This window comes from Aptenodytes forsteri, unplaced genomic scaffold (assembly GCF_000699145.1).
Source record: "Aptenodytes forsteri isolate BGI_AS27 unplaced genomic scaffold, ASM69914v1 Scaffold7, whole genome shotgun sequence".
NCBI classification, from domain to species: domain Eukaryota; kingdom Metazoa; phylum Chordata; class Aves; order Sphenisciformes; family Spheniscidae; genus Aptenodytes; species Aptenodytes forsteri.
The window spans coordinates 3,006,178-3,019,154 of NW_008795919.1; the positions used below are offsets into that span (position 1 = coordinate 3,006,178).

At 51.9% G+C, this 12,977-nt stretch overlaps 3 protein-coding genes across 3 annotated transcripts in view; 1 reads left to right on the top strand and 2 right to left on the bottom strand.

The window, feature by feature from the left end:
• The first annotated feature begins 326 nt into the window (after window positions 1-326).
• Window positions 327-2,507, top strand: TMEM234 (transmembrane protein 234). Its single transcript, XM_009284838.2, has 5 exons — window positions 327-336; window positions 467-618; window positions 1,053-1,119; window positions 1,310-1,402; window positions 2,126-2,507. The coding sequence occupies exons 1-5, from the start codon at window positions 327-329 to the stop codon at window positions 2,185-2,187; spliced, it is 384 nt and encodes a 127-aa protein (XP_009283113.1). The 3' UTR covers window positions 2,188-2,507.
• On the bottom strand, window positions 2,437-9,495 carry DCDC2B (doublecortin domain containing 2B). Its single transcript, XM_019473527.1, has 7 exons — window positions 9,218-9,495; window positions 8,258-8,315; window positions 7,735-7,811; window positions 7,376-7,507; window positions 6,717-6,863; window positions 3,490-3,560; window positions 2,437-2,471 (listed from the first exon to the last, which is right to left on the bottom strand). Exons 1-7 carry the CDS (start codon window positions 9,493-9,495, stop codon window positions 2,437-2,439), a joined length of 798 nt encoding a protein of 265 aa, XP_019329072.1.
• Window positions 9,496-10,120: 625 nt separating this feature from the next.
• Window positions 10,121-12,977, bottom strand: part of IQCC (IQ motif containing C) — a 5,910-nt gene continuing 3,053 nt past the window's right edge. Inside the window, exons 2-5 of the mRNA XM_009284841.1 lie at window positions 12,809-12,974; window positions 11,926-12,265; window positions 11,601-11,719; window positions 10,121-11,135 (exon numbers count right to left, since the gene is read on the bottom strand). Coding sequence (XP_009283116.1) covers window positions 11,094-11,135; window positions 11,601-11,719; window positions 11,926-12,265; window positions 12,809-12,974 — 667 coding nt within the window. The 3' untranslated portion in view covers window positions 10,121-11,093. The remainder of the gene's footprint in view (window positions 11,136-11,600; window positions 11,720-11,925; window positions 12,266-12,808; window positions 12,975-12,977) is intronic.

Genomic DNA, 12,977 nt, shown 5'->3' on the forward strand with positions numbered 1-12,977 from the left:
GGGGGGGGGGGGGATGCGGCCTTGGGTTTGGTCTGCTGCGAGGCCTTCCCTGAAGGGAGAACACGGCCACGGGCTGGGCCTGCGGTGGGGCCTTCCCTGTGCGGGGAATGCGGCCACGGGCTCGGCTGGCTGTGGTGCTTTCCTCGAGGGAGCGCGGCCGGAGGCCGGGCCCTGTGAGGGGCCTTCCCTGAGGGGGCTGTGGCAGTAGGCTGGGCTTGCTGCAGGGTTTTTCCCCTGAGAGGGATACGTCGGCAGGCCTGGAGTGGGGTCCTTCATGATGGGAGACGGCAGTGAGCTGGGCTGGTGAAGGCTGTCCCTGACGGGGGATGGCAGCAGGTCAGGCCAGGCCCTCTGTGGGAAGATGAGGACGGGTTGAGCCAGTGCAGGCCCTCTGAGGGTGGCGATGGCAGACAGGGCCGGCGTTCCCCTGGGTCCATCAGGCCGCTGAGCTGAGGCTGTGCTGCAGGAGAGGCAGCGGTGCTGGTGCTGGTGGCCGTGCTGTGGGGCAGCACCGGGCCGTTCCTGCGGACAGGCGCGGCGGGGCTGGAGGAGGTGCGGTGCCAGGGCCGCCTGCAGCAGCTGCTGGCCGAGATCCGCTTCCTGGGCCTCAACTACAAGGTGCGACCTGGTCCGGGCCAGGGAGGTAGCCGGGTGTCAAACTGCCTTTGGGATCATTCCTGCCTGTTTACTTCTGGACTCGATGCTTTTATTTAAACTTAAATATTCCATCTATCATCAGAATTATTTATCCTCTGTAATATTTCATTTACTTGCCTACAGCACTGCTCTTCCCATGCAGAATTGAGACCGCTTTTGTAGGCAGCGGGTCATTAACCCTCGTATTGCATGAAATAAGCACGGTCTGCCTTCTGCAGATTGGGGAACCGAGACGTTGAGCAGCTCGTGACTGGCAGCGGAATCATGTGCTGCATTTCCGCTGCCAAACAGGGCGCAGGGTGAGCGGGTCTGGGCTCCTTCGCTGCCCACTCACCGGGGAGGGGTGCACGGTGGGTTTGCAAGCGACAACTGACAGGCTTGTGTTCTTCCTGCAGTACATGGTGCCGTTTCTGCTCAATCAAGGTGGGTCTCTCCTCTTCTACCTCACCTTGGCATCCGCAGGTTAGTTCTCGTTGCGTTCGTGGAGTGGGTTGATTGGGATTTTGGGAGGATCAGTGCTATTGATTACTCTGGTGCCTCAGCTAGACATCAAGCAGCTGTCTTGTAATAATCACGAATAAAACAAGTGTCTTAACGATTTGTACAAGATTATCCATTTTAAACTGTTTGTGTTAAAACTGTTCAATTTCAGATCTGTCCCTGGCAGTACCGCTCTGTAACTCCCTGGCTTTGATAGTCACGCTGGGGACTGGGAGGATTCTGGGAGAGGACATCGGTGGTAAAAGTAAGTTACGCTTAAAACATTTCCTCACGTTGCCTCCTGCACCTGTTTGCTGACTTAATAGCGTGGGCTACCCTCTGGTCTCCTGCAAAACAGCAAATACCCACGCTAGTTGAGTAGTAGCTCTTGCTACAGAAGCTGAAAAGGAAGTGAAACAGACTTGTAAGCGGGCAGGGCTAGTAAATTTGAAGATAGAACTGGCTATCTAAGCTAACAGAGTTTACAGGCCTGAGCCTTTACCTAACTAGATATTTAATCGTAAGAGAAGCACTAAATAATATGCCCGCTGTGGAAAAGGAATGCCCCATAAGCCCCTAAATGTCAGCGCCCATCCTTCTTTCCTTCCCTTACGTCCTACGATAACGTTACTCTGCTCAGAAAGTCAGAAAACGGCAGGAAACTTGAAAGCGTAAAAACACCAGGACCTGGCACAATAGCTGTGGGAATACACTAAAGTGGTTTTTTTGTTGTTTAAGCCTGGTTCTCGCTAGCCAGCCATACGGCATCAGCCGCATTTTCTTAGAAACATGCTTTGCCCAACGTACACGGGCAGTCCACACATCCAGAGCCCTTCAGAACTCGCCTGCTCCAGGTCATATCTATCCAGACATTTACGCTGTCCTATTTACCATGACGTCTGAGCAGCATCTGTTTAGCAATGAGAAGGTCTGGCTGACTGGTGTTGAATTACCTACGTTCCCAGTATATTATTGTTCATTTCTGTAGGGGCTGCGGCAGGAATGCTGCTCACCGTCCTAGGAGTCGCGCTCTGTGTTGCTGGCTCGTGAACGAGACGCAGTGAGAAGCAGAGGAAGGGAACCTGTTCAAAGGTAACCCCCGTGGCTGAAGGGGGGGCTTCTGGCTCCGCAGCACACCGTTTGGCTCAGTTGGACCTAGGAAGCTGTATTTTGATACACGGATGTCAAGAAACGTGAAAACGTGGACTGTATTCCCTGAGCACCAGGGTGGAACAAGGCATGTTGCAGGGACATCCTATTTAATGTCTTGAGTTAAGGAATTTTTTGTCTGTGGGTGTTTCAAGGCAAGGATGATTGAATTGTCTTGTTCGGCACTGGAGGGATAATAAAGGGTTAATAAATCATTCAACGGGAGCTTCTGGGACCAACTGTTTTTTTCTGTAGAAGGAATCTATTTAGGAACGCTCCCTTTCCTGGCCAAGCACGTGAAAGGGGCTTCCTCCACTGCGCTCAGCTGCAACGTGCCAGGTCACGCTGCACAGCCCTTTACACTGAGGTTATCGCATCGCTTTCCTCCACCGGAGTCCTGTAGAGTGCCTCTCATCTGTTAAATAACGACAGTGCAGTTTGTCCCTAGGGAAGGAAGGGTGTTTTTCTTTTCAGTGAAATTATCAGTCCAAAATACCAGGTAGATCACAGAAGAAAAAAATCTTGGTTACCCTTATAATTACTGAGGAACACTGGGGAGGGAAATACGGAAAGCCTTGCACAGAGAGGGTTAATACAAGAGCTGTTCATTACTATGACTTTTCCTAAATCAGGCAGATGCTCCTAAAACAAGTTAACAGAAACAAGATGTGTATATTTTTGGGAACAGGTTTGACTGCTGCAAACTTCATCCAAGCGTTCCAAATCAGAGGGACGATGATGCGATGAAATCTCTTTATAAGAAGTATCTGACATAGAACAAACTTCCTGGCAGGCATTTTGTTATAAAGGCATGTATTCTATTTGGTAATTCTTCCTTCCCGAGTTCAGACGCAAACCAGTTTAGTCAGAGTTGAGAAAAGCAGCCATCTCCTCTGCCACACCGTCACACCACAGAGATGAGGAAAGGAGGATTTCATTATTTAACAAAATTGTGCATCTGATTCATTGTTCCCTGGTACTCTGCTTCTTGAGCCCAGATGATGGGGGTGCTTGAATTTAGAAGAGTTTGTTAATTCATCAAAAAGCTTGGCCAGCCTGTGGTGTTACAGAGGTCTAGGATTCACGTGCTTTTGTTATCTGTAGCTGTGCAGATAGCCGTGTACCTAACTGTCCCTCTCCCGTCACGGTCCCTTTGTGAACTCTTCAGAGCTCTTTGCTGCCAAGGGAAACGTGGTTCAGTACTTTTCATCCTCAGAGTCACTGGCATCCCTTTTCCTTGCCACAGTCTTTTGTGATTTCTCTGTAGTCCATGCCTTTTTGCAGTGAGAAAGAAATACAGTTATTAATGTAGCACTTGGCTATTACAGAAAGATTCTGGGACTAAATTCCTGGATTCCGTTTCCAGTCTTACCACAGCTTTGGTACGCAAACTTGGGTCTCTGCATTAAATTCAAAAGGTAGTTTATTTAATGCCTAATGATTCTCTCCCACTGCAGAGGGGAGCTGTGACACTCAAATAATGACGACTGTATAGCAGTGTGATCTGGGGGGGGGGGGGGAGCCCGCACTCGGCGGCATCGGAGCGCCCACCCCGTTGAGAAATGCCGGCCCAGCCTCTAAAGCAAACACAGGACATCAGGCTCCCCATTGGGCCAAGAAGTCAGGAACCATTAGCTAATTCTTTACTAGGGCTTTCTCTAATTTAAGTTCAAAGGAGTTGTTTTCCTTTGAAGTTCTAATTAATCCAAAGAGACTACCTGGGCAGAACTGTGAATCACCTACAGTATAACACATTCATCCCATTACACCAATTCTAAATGTCCTTATGAAAAGTTTAAAACACGAATAACCCATGAACAATAAGCATCTTGCAGACATTTTTAACACACAGGTTTTTGTTTTAAGAACAACTACTTTTTTTCCATTAAAAAAAAAAAGATTTAAACTTGTTACTATCTAATAAACGTGTTCGGTCACTTTAGGAACTACATGCTGTGCCAGCTTCTAAGCTTCACCTGGCCACAGGCAAGTTCTGTTTAACAAGTTATATTTGGGTGTCCTGATTTTTAGTGTAAGGAATCTGAACACAGCCAGGAAGGATCTTCCACACTTCACAGAACCATTAAGTGGGATAAATACCTTGCTGTGGTGTATCGTTTTGGCTTTTGGTATAAGTTCTTCTGCAACTCTCTGGAACAGGAGTAAAGATAGAAGCAGTACACCCAAAAAAAAAAAAAATCCAGGAAAGCCTTTGATATCCTTGCTGCAGTGGGAAGCTGTAACTCACATTCCAGAAGGGAAACGTTCATTACCCAGATGACAATCTCTCGGCTTTCTAAAAATGCAAAGCCCTGCAGTTACGCGCTGTCCTCTGGTTTCTGAAGTTCCCCCTGGTGGTTACTTTCATCTTCACACATTGTAGAGAGAAGCACAGTGCTTTGTAAGCCTAACGAATAGGACTTAAAGCAAGTGAGAAAACCGAAGGACTTCCCCAAGCAATTGCTATAAACGGTTGATTGATGTGTTCTCAGGGGCTGTCCCTGAAGGGCTGTCTCTTGGAGTTGGCCTCCCTGCTGTGCAGAACCTGCAGCACCGATAGATTCCAGCGGGACCATGAGTACTTCCCTGCAGCAGTGAGACTCCTAACGGGGCAGAAAATAATTTCTCAGACCTGATCAATGGGTACGTCCACCCTCGTGTGTTCGTCCTCTTTTACTTCCTGGGCACCTCGCATCTCCTTCCTAGGATCGATGGTTTTATAGGCACTTTCTTCTGCGAGGAGAAGAAAAGAAAAAAAGCTGTTCAATGGGTATTGCAGATAGCCGTGGCCTGGCCTTGCTGAGGCCACAGAAAGGTCCTCGTATGTGCCCAGGTGAGGAGAGGAAAGAAGCAGAAATACAGAAGTTTTTGGATGCATCACTGCTTTCTTTCAGTGCATCTGCAGGTATTTTGTCCTTTAGCATCAAAGTAAAGCCAGTCTTCCCCTACGCTTACAGCAGTGTCCCTTACCTTGATCAGGCCAGTGCTGCACATTCCTGTTGCTGCTCCTGTTCCGTCCTGCACGGACAGGTTTAGCATGGAAAACGGACTCTTCCTCGTTGAGGTGAGATTTCCTGGCTTGCCTTCGCAGTTGTGGAAAAGCAGCTGGGACCTTGTCTTTCTGTGCAGCTCCTGTGGTCTGCACACTGTGACCGTCCAGCTGAAAGTATTCATCACACACTTCTGATAGGCCGTCTTTATAAACTTTATAAAACAGTTTATAAAACAAGAGAAGTTTTGCAGGGCAATCCCCTAAACACTGCAACTTTCCCCTGTGACCCTTGATCCTGACTGGTGCAAAGCTGTAACACTGCATTCTCTGACTGGGGTTTTAAGTTGATGCTACAAGTGAAACAGATACAGGGAACACATAAAACACTTTTTGCAGTCGCTACTACCTGCCGAGGTGGTTCGGCAAGAGCAGAGTCACCAGCTCTGTCCTGGGAGGTGGCACAGAGTTCACCAAACTGAAAACAAACAAAAAAAAAGGAAATTTTAAAAGCAAATAGCACAGATCGCACAGATGCACATTCCAATGGACAACCTAGGACAGCCCAGCTGCTGTATCTGTAGTCTCTGTTGGGCATTTTACCCACACAGTGAGCAGGAAAGATACCCTAGCTCCAGAATGAATTCTCCCTGCCCATCGGCCAAAAAGAAGAGGTAAGCGAGGCCACCTTCGGGAGTTTTTCTTCAGGCAGTGAGATCTAATTCGAGTGTGATCTGGCCACATCGCTGTCTCTAGCTCCTCTCCTTTGGGAATGGTGCCAAGCAAGGGTGCTGTAGCCATGGCAATTGGGAATGGAGATTGCTGGAGATCCACTGCTTATGGAGGGATGCCTGCACATACACATCCACTGCTTATGGAGGGATGCCTGCACAGAAGCAACTGTGATCGTAGCACAAACAGTCCCACGCCAGCTGAGCCACCTACCCTTCTGCGGTATTTTTTGCGCCTGCTATTTGAGCGGTTCCTGTAACAAAGAAGAAGCAGATTCTCAGCATCAGGCAGAGGTCAGCTGTAGGAGCGCACGACCTCCCCTTTTCCCACAAGAGAGGGCCCCTGGAGGTGTTTTTTCTCAGCGCGGGTAGAGCACGCTCCACAGCGGCACACATTCCTGTTGTATCACACTGCCCACCACAGGTCTGTGAAAGTGCCCAGCCTGATGTGCCTCAGAGCTTGATGAACACTTAACTGAGAAACAACCAAACCGCTTGCTTTCTGCGGCGCTGAACTCTGGATTTCAGGGGCTAACCCTTACACCGAAAGCTTTGAAAACACATTCTTTCTTCCTAAACTTCCAACACATGAAGCAAAACTCAAGCCTTGAAGCAGACGGCATTGAACAGGAGGGCTACAAAAAGGATGGCTTTAGCTGAAGACCACCATGGCAGGGATTCTTCAAACCACTCGGCAACAGTCTACGTACCACAGCGTCCTGCGCGCAGAATCCTGGGGCACCAGCAGCTCAAAGTAAGGCAGTTTTTTGTACTCCTCATTTCCCACTGCCACATAGTAATCGCCGTTCACCAGCTCCTCCCCACCAGACACCTGGGTTCCGTCCAGCCTGCAGAGCCTGGAGGAAGAGGCAGCGAAGGCTTTAGAGCCGTCACAAGACTCTGAACAACCCCTCAGCATGGAAGCAAACGTGTGCAAAGTGGTAAACAGGACCGAGACAAGTCGGAGAGGATCGATCAAGGAAGTATGCCGAAATATTACACCCAGTGATCAGTGAGATGCAGTAGATCTCAGCTTTCTCCTTGGGTGTCAGTAAATAGATGTATGAGAAGGTAGGCTGTATTTGTTGGATAAAAGCCCCTCTCTCTAGACACGAACCCCTTTTTATGCCATGCTTTACTGTTTGCTTATTGCTTTTTCACCAGACCACCAGCAACATCAGCCCTCCTCACAAAGCACCCGAGACATTGGGGTTATCCCTGATTTGAAGACGGGAAAACCTGAAAAGCAAATGAGATTGCAAAAGCAGACCAGAAGTGGCTGTCTGAACTCCCAGTCCTCTGTGCTAATCAGAGCTGCTTATGTTCTGCACATAAGGAAAGAGGAGCCGTGCCTTATCTGGATACCCACTTGTTAACAGCTCCACTGCGCAGGTTGGCTTTCTCTGTCAGCGTGGCCAGGAGCGCGTCCCACTGCAGTGGAGTGCTCTTGGAGAGCGGCAGCGGGAAAGGAGGGCTCAGCAAATCCCCATTCCGGAAAACACTGCAGTAAAAACAACCCAGGGCATGCGATGAGCCAGTATTCCTGCAGCTGTGGAAGATGGGGAAAAAAAAGCCAGCCACTGGTGCCTGGGCAATATTTACTTCTGGTAGAAGCCGGGAATTGTCCCTGTGGGACAGCATTCCCAGGATCTCACAGAGAAATTCCCTCTTCCAGCCTCCGAAAACATTCCCAGAGACCCTCCGAGGAGAAAACACCGAGGCACTTACTGTATCGTGCAGGGCAGGTGGGCGTGCTTCTGCCATCGCACCAAGACGTTCGACTTCCAGGGAGCTACAGTGCGGAACTAGAGACCGAGTTCAGTGCACAAGAACAGTGACAGCCCTGGCACCGAGCCTCCCAGGGCCGTTCCCTGTTCTCCATCAGGAGCTGCCTGCCCTGCGACACTACCTGCCCTGCCTTCACGCTTGCTGCTGCTAGGTGGGGTTTGTTGTCAGCAACACCAAGGCTGGAGAGGCTCTTCACATAGCTGAGCCCATTCCAGAACTGCCAGCAAACCTCTGAGCACAGATCCTTCCCCTGCACCCTTAAGGGGGACGAAGGTACGCAGCAGCAGCCCCTGCGCTGTCTCACGCGTCCTACTGATTCCTGTGGCACTTTTTCCTGATCTCCCCTGGGCACCTCGCAGCCTTAAATCTCAACTTCAGTTTCATCAGTGCCAGCCTCAATGTCTCTCACACCTCCCCGCTCATTCTGTGCTCCCGCCTGCACCCACTCAGCTCAGGGACTCACCTGCAGATCCTCGCTGTTCCTTGTCCCACGGAGCTCCTTCCTTCCGTGATTTAAATAGCTGTGAGAACAAGAAGACAACGTCGCCACGTACCAACTAGGCCGTGGCTGACTAAAGAGCGGTGAGAAAATGACCGACTGCTCTGCCTTGGAGCATCGTCACCAGATGCGTGGGTCGCCTACTTGGGTCACTTCTGGAACGATTCTCCAGGTGCCTCGCCTCATGGTCTCCCAGAACTTCAGCCTACGTTAAAGTCTGCTACATTTAAGAAACTCCCAGCCAAATACAGACCATTTCAGATCCCCATGCTGAAGACGCCCGGAACGTTTTATTCCTTTGTGTTAATCACTGATCAAGGCTCCGAGGGCTGACCAATATTATTGCAGCCTGGACTACCTCCTCAACAAAATGTAATACACACCCAGGGAGCCCAATTCACCTGACACGCACAACACACACACACACCCCACACCCCCCAAGAGTCAAGTGATGCCGTGAACATCTTTAGCCCTCTGTATTTCAGGAGGAACCAAAACAGCTCTAATTCGAGGATTAGAAAACAAAAAAACTCCATCAAACCAAAGCAAAAGTATTTGTCAGTGGAGACAGCGTGGCTGCCAGCTCTGCCGAGGAAGCGGGCAGCAGAACCTCCCACACGCCACAAAACAAGGTGCACGGGAGGCAGAGCAGCACCGATCACAACATCCTGCCAGAGAACGCGTGCCTCCCCGACACGTTTTCTTCCGAGAGTCAAGTGACCTTATCAGGAACATTTGCATTTTCCAAGTGATCTGGAATACGTCCAGTAGTTTCCAGTAGGAAAAGAAACTAACCGGTCTCTGGTTTTCGTTGGGTCTGTACCCCTCTTACCTCTTTTTTTCCATTCACACCCCAATCCATTCCCCCCAGAGGTGATCTAAAGCTGCTTACCTAACCCGGAGACCAAAGGTCCGTCTACTCACTTGAGCTTTTTGAACTTTTCAAAGCCCGCAGCCACATAGTGGCACCCGTCCTGCAGGTCCCCCAGCTCAGCGACGCGGTGGCCATGCCTGGGTGTGTAGAGGTTCCTCACAGCCAAGGGCGCATGAACGCTCTTGGTCACCTCATTCAGAAATGCCTCAAAGGTCAGAAACCGCCGCTGGTTCACTACAACCTTCCTCCCGGGGAAGAAGGGGTCACCGTTGCGATACACCACCACGTTCTTGGCTGGCGGTGCCAGAGCTAAGCCACGGGAGCTCATCCCCTGTGGGTCAAGCAAGCCCCGCTGACCACAGAGGCAAACAGACCGATGTGGGGCACGGAGGAGAGCCCCGGCCAGCCTCCCGCTGAGCCCAAACCCTTCCGACCAGCCGCTCTCGCGCTCTGCCGTCCCTTCCCAGTGCAGTCTGGCGCGACTGGCTGTCTCCATGGATGCAGGCCCAGCAGGAGGAAGTTGTGGGCCTGTCTGGAGGCCACATCAAACAACCTGCAGAGCGCCTTTCTGCTTGAGAACCAGGAACCACACAGCTCTTTAATCCTCAAACGCCAAGTACTGCGAGCTCCCTCACCAGCCACTGTGGCCACCAGGCTCAGGTCAACAAGCCTGGAGGTACAGTAAGTGCCAGTATCTTTATGGCAGCAGCTCACATCCCCTCCAGAGCAGCGCTATCCAGAAGCTGTCACCCCCTTGCCATCGCTTGCTACCCACGTGAGACGTGCAATGGGTTTCTGTCCTGTGTGTATCGGACAAACGTCCACATCCCCGCGGACGCACCACCCTTTGCACGGAACAGGTTGCCATGGGTCGAAACAGGTCGTGGACGCACTTGGCTCTGCCCAGGAGAGGAAGGCAAGCCAGACAGGAACAGACAGATTCAGAGTCGAGCTTCAGGAAAGCTTTTTATTCACAAACAAGTCAGCACCATCAGGAACAGAAAGATACATCTGCCATACGGCAAGAGCGACCGTTCAGTCAGCAGGAACGCAGAGTGTTTGCACAGAAGACTTGGGGGTCACAGTAGGGAACCACAGCACCACGTGGAAAGTCCCTTTCTGAGGGACCTTGAATGCCCCTGAACTAGAGCAGCATATAGACAAAGCACCAAACCCCGTAAGTCCTTACTTGCTCCCTCAAGCACCAGTCCAGGTGACTCTGCCACCCAGAGAGACGTTACCACGGCCAGAGACGTGCAAATCGGGAACCAAGCCTCATCTCCTGAAGGTCAGGTTTGATGTGCCATCGCTCCCTACCAACCGCACAGGAAAGTTAGGAAACTCCCCTCCTAACTTAGTACTTCAACTAAGTGTTCCCCAAAGCCTACCGCGAGCGCTTGGGGATCCCAGATACTGCAGGGCTGTGATGTGCAGAGCCATCCCAAATACACAGCTCAGATACCGATACGGCTCACGCACAGTTCAGCGGAGAAGAGCTTGTTCCTGCAGGTTCAAAGCACCTGCTGCCTTCAGGCATTTTAGTTCCACCACAAGCAATCAGCTGGTCAGAAAGCGCCTTCTCTACGTGACAGTCTTCCCAGCCTCGATTTTCCCCTAGGACCGTCCAGCTCAGGCAACAGAAACAGGGTTCTTGTGGAAGGAGGCCTCACTGGCACTCCCTCCAGGACACACAGCAACCCCCCTGGCTTCACAGTGACGTTTAATCCCTGCTTTGACCAAATATTCACGTTTGAAAGAAACAAAAGGCTTTCTTGCCACATTCATCCGAAGCGGAAAACATCAACCCACAGAGCTGGAGTTCCCCTAAGCTGCTGCTGTCCGTGAGGTCATGTCACGACTGCGGTGCTGCAGCTCCACTGCTTCTCCACACCGATACAAGTGCCCCACGTGCTCGGGAATGCCATCCTACGGGTCAGGACTCCCCAGCCTCTGTTTCAGCATCAAGTACTGCAAGAGAAAGAAAACCAAGCATTAACGATTAAATCCCAGACACCTCCAAGTAGGAAAGCACCCACCCTTGCAGATTAGCCAGCAAAATCATCGCACTTGGCCAGAAGATGCACGAGCCTCACCTTTCAAGCAGTGCAAATAGCAGCTCGCTGAGCTAGCCCGCACCTAGGTACAGACCGCTGCATCCTACAGGCAGGACAGTTACCAAAGCAGCGATGTCCTTGTAGCAGGCCAGGAGCAAAGCTTGCAACCAGATCTAAACAGCTCCTGGTTTCCTTCATCGTTCCTTCCCCCCACCCCCAGAGAAGGAAGAAAAAGGGCACTGCCATCATCCAGTCCAATCCCTGGGTAACTGAACCATCACCGGTTGACCCCAGTCCCACCACAGACGGCACCGCTCTGGCTGCGGACAGGCACTGCTCTGACCCACCGTTTTGGAAGAGGCCAGGGTCAGGCCCTTACGTTTTTACGGCTGACAATAGCTTGTTGCAACCACAGCAACTCCATGATCAAGTGATTTCTGTAGGACTGGAGACCGGACCGAGTTCGAGGAAGCTCCTTTATGTCCTCAAGTGGAATTTCTACAAAGAAACGGAAGAATAACCTATTATTAGAACAAAGATTCAGACTGCACCTACTGTCCCTCCTGCACTGAGTTGTTCTACACTCTCCAGGATATTCTCAAGGCTTTGGTTCTCCAAGGACCTACTGGGCCCCCCGCACTCACCACCAGGTCCTTCAGACCACGCAGGAGAGCGCAGGCTGTGCGCCGGCTCCCGTCTCTTACCCAGGCAGGCTTCGAGGGACTCTGCCTCGAGGATAGCGCCGTCCCACACAGAGGATCCGCTGCTGTCGTTCTGCCAATCCTTGCTCTCTGCTGGGGCGCTGCACCCCTCTCCAGTGCATTTATCGGCATCAGCCCCGAGATTTGGGGGGCTCGCTACGTCGCCTTCACCCGTGGAGCTCAGTTCTTTCTCGCTCTGCGGCTGGGCTGTAGGTTTCACACCGCTGCAGCCCCAGTCCCGTTCTGGTTCAGAGGCGTCCAGCTCCTCCTGCGGTTTTTCTGCGCTGGCCTCGTCACTCAGTACAGCCTGCCGCGGACCTGAACGCTTCCCCTGTGTTGGCTTCTAAAGGGGCAACGTGTGAGAGATGGAAATATAAGGAAAAGGAAATATAAAGATCTGAAAGGTGGCTCTGCTGCGGGCCAGAGGCTCCGTCCCAGCCAGAGATCTGCCGTTAGCAGCACTCCCGCCACGACACCGACGTGCTCTGGTTTGAACCACGGCCAACTTTTTAAAGGCTTTTCCTTCCAGAAGTGGTAAAAACATGAGAGAGCGGCGCTCAGCCGCTGCAGGAGCGGGTCCGACCGGCTGAGGTGGGTGCCCGGGGACAAGACCCGCAGGAGTCACCTGCGCAGGTTGGGCGTTTGACTTGAGGCTGAGCTTCACCCGGAAGAAGAAACCCTCAGTCGGGGACTGAGGGGCACAGGTCAGGGAGAGTCTTACAGGCCTCGGCTACGTAATTATCGTTTCTAGTTTGGCAGGATTACAGGTTCCTGGGACTACGCTGCAAAAGTATCGTCTGCCCAGGCCACACCACCCGCCGTGCCCCCGTGCTCCCCCCCTCTCAGACGGGGCCGCAGGAGCCCCCGCCCGTCCTGACGCACGGACCTCGGGGACAAACACGGGCCGCGGCAGGAACCGTCCCCTCCACTCCAGCCGGCTCAGGTCTCCTTCGATCTCCCGCACCACCTCCTCGTACTCTGCCCGCAGGTTCCGAAAGCGCTTCCGCAGCAGGTAACCCCTGACACAGGCCTGCGGGCACGGCGCGGGGGTGCTG